Source organism: Cynara cardunculus, assembly GCF_001531365.2.
Source record: "Cynara cardunculus var. scolymus isolate 2C chromosome LG 10, CcrdV1, whole genome shotgun sequence".
NCBI lineage: Eukaryota > Viridiplantae > Streptophyta > Magnoliopsida > Asterales > Asteraceae > Cynara > Cynara cardunculus.
This window is the reverse complement of record NC_037537.1, coordinates 15,450,819-15,458,626: the sequence shown is the minus strand read 5'-3', so window position 1 is coordinate 15,458,626 and position 7,808 is coordinate 15,450,819. Positions and strand designations below refer to the sequence as shown.

Here is a 7,808-nt window from a genome sequence, read left to right as displayed (position 1 = left end):
CCACAAGCTATATGAAGAAATGCATACCCACGTGAACAACCCAACACATTAAAGTATAATGTATGCACCCTTGTCTCAATTTTGAATGCGGTTTTTTGTCCTATATGTGCATTTTCGGCCTAAAATATGTAGACATATGAACCTCAGCATATGAACATATGCATATGGTTTGTAACTCCCAAATATCCTTATCTTTTAAATGGGAGTTACAAATCTTAAAATTATACTAATTGATATTCATTTAATAATGACATCAAGGTTCACAATTGTTCATCTTAATCATTTTTACATATGTTCTTTATAAAATGGTTTTGATAGTATAATTTTGAATATCGTCTCTTTTGTAAAGATACCATTATAGTTCGAGTAATATGAATAATTATACAGTAAAACAGAGCGACGACAATAATAACGAAAAAGCTAAAAGCGTCTACGAATACATTCAGAATTCGAATTCCGAAAGTGAAGAAAATGATCAAACCGTTCATATTGGTATGTGCTCAATATTATTCTTTCCTTCCATTTAAATGAACAGCTGTTACCTTCGAGAATTTTCTGCTATTCTGGCTGCAATGACTATTGTTGACATGTTGAACATCGTCCGTATATTTTAGTGTTTGATATGCCCGGAAAATTCATATGTTTTTCTGCTGCACACACGATCAAATCAAGGACGGTGGGAGTTAAATCCAATATTCAATGACACAAGTATAAATAATATAACTTATTCTTTCACTCTGTTTTTATGTCATAAAGAATCAGACCTGTAATCATTTTATCGGGAAGTGCTGCGTGTGTGTCACCTAACCGGCCATGTTGTGATTGGGTCTGGGAGATATATAACTCCTTTAAACAACTGTTGTTCATTTTACATACTTAAGAAAACATGAACAGCTACTGTTTGTTACATAATAGTCTAAAATCAACATGAACAGCAACTCATTTGAACATATTGCTTCTGCATACAGTAAAACAAAATGAAGATATATGAATGAACAACTACTTTCCATATATGTACAAATTTGAATCAATGTGATATCGGTCTTGTTTACACACACCGTATTACATTGCCGTAGTCGGTGGGATTTAACTCCAAAATTCAGGGACACAAGTATAATCAATATAAGTTCTATTTTAACTCTGTTTTTATGTCATACGGAACCAGACTTGTAATCGGTTTATCGGGCAGTGTTGCGTGTGTGCCACTTATCCGCCCACATTGTGAATGTGTCTGGGAGATAAATCACTTGTATTACCAGATATTGTTTATTATACAGATCAAAGACAACATTGAACACCTAATGTTCATTTGATAGTTTTAAAGGCGACATTGAACACCTAATGTTCATTAGATAGTCTAAAATCCTCACCATCATCATCATGATCATCACCATCCTACACACTTCCAACTCGTTTGGGTTTCACATAGATCACCACTTTAAATATACTACTACTTGCAACATCTAATAGTACCAGATTCCTAAGTACTTGCATTATCTACTAGTACCAGATTCCAAATGAACAGCTACTCATATGAACACATAGCAACTGTCCATTATGTTCACTACACCCCGGTTGTCGACAACTATGAAAAGTGGTTACTAATATTAGTTAAAATTGATCTATGTCGAGGATTTTTGACTTGGAACATTTCATCTCACTCTCCGTTGAAGGTCCAATCAATTGACGTTATTTTTCCCTGCATGCTCTAAATAGTTCCAAAAGATGACAGCCCAACAAAGCAAAACGAACCCGATATATCTCATACAGAGGTTGATGTGTAAGATGTATGCACGCTGTCACAATACAACTGTTTCATGTAATAGCTAATATATGTAAGAGACATGACACTTTAACTGTAAATATTTTTAATAGCTGAAAAAAGCATTCATATTTTATAAACGATGGAAATCCATGATATATAATATTTACGATTATTCAACATTTTGTTCACTCTATTCATTGATATTCACTACCTACTGTGATTGTGTCATGGGGATGCCAACTTACTTGCCCACCAAAATTAAGATGGAACCTTGCATCACTGTTCTATTTTTTTAATTCTGTAGTTTGTGTAATAGTAACTTTAGTTTTCAAGACTAACTACATCTTTACAAGTAGGTTTTGATGATCTCACCCCTCCACATACCGATTTTGAATATGATATTGGCGAGACCTTAGAAGGAAGCAAGTATTTTATCCCAATTGTGGATGTCGCGCTTAAGCCAAAGACGAATGCACAATATGCAACTTTAAACGATGCTGAAAGGATGTACAGAGATTACGCGGACAAGGCCGGATTTGATGTTCATGTACATGCAAAAAAAACAAACAAACACGGAAACATTCAAAATAGATGGTTTGTCTGTAGTAGAGAGGGTAACCCAAACAAAAGGCAATTTAATTCTTTGGATATTCAGCCCGGTGAGAGGAGATATCGCAATACGAACCTAAAACGTTGTGGTTGTAATGCATGTCTAAAAATCCACTTGACGAAAGATGGGGGTTGTTACGAGATATACGAGTTTGTTGAGGAACATAACCATGCGTTGTTTAACGTTAACGATCGTCGTTTCTCTAGGAAAAATAGACAGATGAAGTATACGAATTTCAAGACTGTACTCAACAGCTCGAGTTACAAAGTCGGTGCGAGAAGGGCACATCGTATTCAAACGGCATTGAACGGGGGGTTTGAGCATACTCGAGTTTCAGAAATTGATTTCAAGAATTTTAAGAGGGATGTTGTTGCTTGTGTTGGGAACAAGGACGCAAAGATGTTGATCAATAAACTATCAAATAGACGTGACGTTGTACCAGGTTATTTATTCGAATACAAGTGTAATGAACATGAGTTGATCGCAATTTTTTAGGCAGATGAAGTCGCTAGGATTAACTACAAAGAATTTGGTGATGTCATATCGTTTGACGGGACGTTTCGCACGAACAAGTAATATTCACAGTGCCATAGAGTTTTTAAAGATTATTACGCGTTTCTATTTTTATGGAATCATGACGTGGGAAGAAATAGGTACAACTAATTCGTTGATTTATGTTGCAGGCATGCCATGATTTTCGTACCTTTTTTGGCCGTTGACAACACAAGGCTTCCGTTGTCGTCGGGTCCGCTCTAATCAGTGACGAGTAATCGAGAACTTTACATGGGTTTTAAAGGCTTTCATAAAATGTCATGAGAAGCAACCAGTTTTTGTCATTATAGACCAATGTTCTGCAATGAAGCAAGCTATCCCGATGGTGTTTACGGAAGTCAAACACAGACTCTGTATATGGCACATTATGAAGAAAGTGCCTTCAAAGGTAAGTTGTATGTATGTAATGCTATGTATTTTTAAATGATGTTTATGTTTAATTTGCTTCATTAGTGGTTGCCATATACACGCAGGTCAGTGTCGCACTAAATCAAGATCCTAATTTTAATAAAGTAATCAACAAGCTCGTACGGAACATACATATTGGACCAGCGGAGTTTGAGCGTCGTTGGCATGATATGATCGAGCAATACAATCTGGGGGGTGATACTTGGTTCACATATATGTATGCAATTCGACACTCGTGGATTCCTGCCTTTTACAAGGACACTCCAATGTCTGGTCTAATGAAAACAACCTCAAGATCAGAGAGTTCGAATTCGTATATTAATATATATGAATCGTACTGATTTGAAATGGTTCAATTCCTTAATAATTACGACGTAGCTATAGAGAAGCCAAGATACAGACAATCTGTTCATGAAACAGTAACGAGAACAACTAATCCAAAATTTGTTACTCCGTTGCGTTTAGAAAGTTATGCATCAAGAATATACAGTCAGAATGTGTTTTTTGACATACAAAAGGAGATAAAGAAGGCTGTATGGTGCTGTGCTATAGAGAATGTCGAATGTCGGGATGTCTTAAAGACATTCGTGATAAGCCACAAGATGAAGAAATCATCTGAGAACCTCACATATCTGGTATCATATCCCTAATTCGCACAACAATTTTTTTTATGTTTTCGAAGTTTTTGTTTGATTGTGGTTGTTTGCAAACCTTTGTAATCTAGGTAAACCGTAATTACTCAACAGATACCGTCGAATGCGAGTGCAACCTATTCACGCGTAATGGTTATCTTTGTCGTCACGCGTTCAAGGTATTGATAAACGATGAAGTTGAATTCATACCGGATAGATATGTGTTACGACGATGGAAACGACAGTTAGTTCCAGTACAGATACAATCTGCAAGGGTTCGTTACGGCGAGGTTGATGCCAAAAAAGAAAAGTGCATTATTGATGTATATTCGAAGGTTGACGAGATCATAAGCATCGCCCGGAATGATAAGTCTATATTGGCTAGATTGGAGAGAAATCTCGACACATTTATGGTTGATATAGAGAAGAAAGTTCCATATGAAGACCCATCTCAACAGAGGATGGATGCAATTAGGGAGCATCTAGGTGTTTCAATACCGGATGAGGTGGATATTCTACTACCTTCTGGCATTAGGAACAAGAGATGCGGGACTGGTAAAAGACTGGTAAGTGTATCTGAAAAAATCCAGACTAATTGCAAAAAATCAAAACGAAGATGTGCAACATGTGGACAACGTAGTGGACATGACTCACATAATTGCCCAGAATTGGTAGATTAGTTACATTCAAGTAGTTAGGAGTGTTATCGTTTCGTTATAATTTGCTGACGTATTGTTCGTTCGACATTTTAGGCGTATGTTTTTTGATACGATTATCATCTACTTGTCACAAACATTATCTTGTTAGGAACTTAAAGGTTTTTGATGGTCCTTATCTTATTATTAGAGTTGGTTAAACATATGAAAATTGAATTTTAATATTTATTGTATATAGCAATTGTTGTTGTTGATAATGCCTTCATTTTCATGGAGAAAAGTAGCCTATGTTCATTGTAGAATGCATGATGCAGGAATCTCTAGATTTGGATTAGTTAACAAACAACATCCTCATTTGAATGTTGCAAAAAGCTATGCTGTAGATGTCATATGATCTAGAAATGGAAATTCCACTTGAGGGAGAATTTTGTGTCATGGCCTAATTATATATTATCACAACAGCTATCCATTGCAACAACAAACTATCAATGCTTTATTTCGTAGCATAAACACTAAACTGTGCATTATTAAGGTTAGGCATTACGTATTGGTCTATCATAAATTGCATTATGTATGCGATCAAGTTGGATTAGTACCTGGAAGTTATAAAGTTTTTCTTTAGGCAATTTCGTATGCAACGTGGAGACCCGTACAGCAGTGTTGCGCTACTGCAGTTCCACTGCAACTTCATCATGCAATTTCACGGACTTGACGCCAGGATCCCGATGATTGTTTGTATGGTGTTTGGTTCAACTAAGACACGACTAAACAAATTGTAGGTACAGTGTTTGGTAATTTGGACAATCCAGGGACAAAACTGTTAAAATGATCAGAATGCCCCTAAAACTTGTCTAACGTATCTATAAATCATATAATAGTTATATACATGGAATGAAAAGTTTTTGCGCTGTCCAATAAATTCCATGTAACAAATGCAGCGTACGAGAACAATTAGGTAGTAGTACACATGCAAAAAGCCAAAAAAAAAAAGCATGGTACCAAGGAACCTCTGCAGTTCATGAAATACAAAAAAATAAGCAGGATCACTTTAAGTAAGTGCAATGCTAAATAATCAAGTTAGTCCCTATTATTAACCTGATTCCAACTATTCATATATCATTCCACCGAGTAACTAAAACGTAGAAATAATGTTTATCATACTTTGAGATACCAAAAAAAAAAAAACAAAAACACCATAAGATGTACGCGATGTAGCGATAACACCGAAGACACTATCAGAAACATCAACTAGTATACTATAAATAAGGTAAATACGAAAGATTCAAAAAGCATTGAGAAATCCATATACATATGCCGTCTACATCTTCCCCCGACCAATTCGGGTATCCCCACGTGTCTTATTCAAATTAAATGACGTCTCCATCGCAATGAATCTTTCCACTTCCTTTATGATTGATGTCTTTTGGATGTTTTCGTCACTCAGTAGGATCTTCGAACAATACTTTGTTCGTAGATCCTTCAGCTGTTTTTTTTTGTTTAGTACTCTCTTTGTAAAGACCTCATTCACATTTCCCTCCATCGGCTCCAAAATAAGTCTCCATATGTCGCATCATCATTACACCCAAATCAACTGAGCTCTCATTTGACTACCACCTTGTCCTTATTCGCTCCTGATCCATCTCAGCATAAACCTTCCCCGCATCGTGGCCCTCTCTCAAAAGGTGAAGTATCACCATGTCTTGCTGAATCGATCATAAATTTGACAAGATAAATATGGTACTCATGAAACATGTAGAATGCGATAACTAATACTGGTAACTTACTAAAATTACCGGACTAGAACCGTATATATCATCAACATTGCCATCGCGATCCTTTGAGTCAATGATAACGATTGAGGGTCGTTTTAGATCAAACACAACAATGTAGTAGAATTATTCTTCCACAACCGGGAAGAATACCTGAAATTATAAATACGTAAGCTAGCGTTTATTATTTCAATGTACCTTTAATTTATTTTACGATAATATTACCAACAAATGTTATATACGTACCATGTCAACGTTGCGCATACTAACGAGCTCCCTATCATTGTTTGTGCAACTTGACAGGTTGTTTTTTAAAGTCTCATATCTCCGGTGAATGTCCAAAGTCTGGTCCCTTATAGTCAGATCCATCTGCACCCATAACAAATCCATAAGTTGTATTGAAGACAATGGATATTATATAATGGTATGACAAAAAAAGGTGTATGTTGAATGATGTTACCGAAACGCTTGTCGTAAAGAAATAGCGTTTGGGGGATTGATTGTTCCACAATCTTTCATCTCGGTTTAGTACCGTCGACCACCCGTCCAACATATCTCGGCATACTACGGACTAGGATACAAGAGATTGCAACGCCTGCCGTGTTATTGTTCTTCCGTTTGTGGTCACGAAAACAGGTTCCCTGGGTATTAACATTAAAACATTAAATAATTGAAAACACATAACCCATATATTCACATAAAAGAATACTTTAAATTAAATAAGAAACGTTAAATTACAACTTACAGTATTCCGCCAATCCCCCTCAGAATCCAATCATGTAACTTCCGCTCATCACTTGTTACGTCGAATGTAACAGTACGCGTAACATAAGGTGAACGTAGCTTGAAACTCAACTTCGGATCCCTCTTCGACAACGTCGGCCGCGCAGCCTCCTGCATTGACGATAGCAACTACAAGTGAACCCGATGGACTAATCCCCAAATCAAATGATGGTGGCTCGATACCTCCATACAAATCAATTGTTTTGTCACTGCTTTCCGCTCGTTTACATATCTTACTTTTTCGAAACTCATTCTGATCACCACTTCTACTCCGTAATATCCCAACTTTCTCCCTCTGTACTTGTAATGACGGAATCTCGATCGTCTCCCTTTCGACAGAGCGTGTAAATCTCCTATTTTCCTTTGCTATCTGTATTGATTTCTCATTGGATGCCCTATCAACCTCCACAATCACCGAAGGGCTTGTCCAGAATTGAGACAAGGGTGAGAGCAAATCTGGTTCAGGAATGGTTGACATCTTAGGAGGTGTTACCTCAATAATAGGGAGGTCGTGGACTTGGCTCGTATCAGGGGGTGCATCCCACTTGCTACCTTTAAACAAAGAAGATAATTTTATCTTGAATTCATCAAAATCAGCATCACCAGGGAAACGTTCAATGAAAGAATCCATCA

At 36.7% G+C, this 7,808-nt stretch overlaps 1 protein-coding gene across 1 annotated transcript; it reads left to right on the top strand.

Annotated features, from left to right (window-relative positions):
* Positions 1-527: 527 nt before the first annotated feature.
* Positions 528-5,335, top strand: LOC112520024 (protein FAR-RED ELONGATED HYPOCOTYL 3-like). Its single transcript, XM_025128330.1, has 9 exons — positions 528-603; positions 2,122-2,810; positions 2,871-2,947; positions 3,059-3,120; positions 3,238-3,315; positions 3,381-3,608; positions 3,714-3,970; positions 4,060-4,533; positions 5,246-5,335. Exons 1-9 carry the CDS (start codon positions 528-530, stop codon positions 5,333-5,335), a joined length of 2,031 nt encoding a protein of 676 aa, XP_024984098.1.
* Positions 5,336-7,808: the final 2,473 nt, after the last annotated feature.

What these genes read in the sequence shown, in the direction of transcription:
- LOC112520024 (XM_025128330.1), top strand. Translation starts at nt 528, where the DNA reads ATGAACAGCTGTTACCTTCGAGAATTTTCTGCTATTCTGGCTGCAATG. An exon ending in TGACATGTTGAACATCGTCC is followed by an intron (nt 604 to 2,121) that starts GTATATTTTAGT and finishes CTTTACAAGTAG; the next exon opens with GTTTTGATGATCTCACCCCT. An exon ending in GCGGGACTGGTAAAAGACTG is followed by an intron (nt 4,534 to 5,245) that starts GTAAGTGTATCT and finishes GTTTTTCTTTAG; the next exon opens with GCAATTTCGTATGCAACGTG.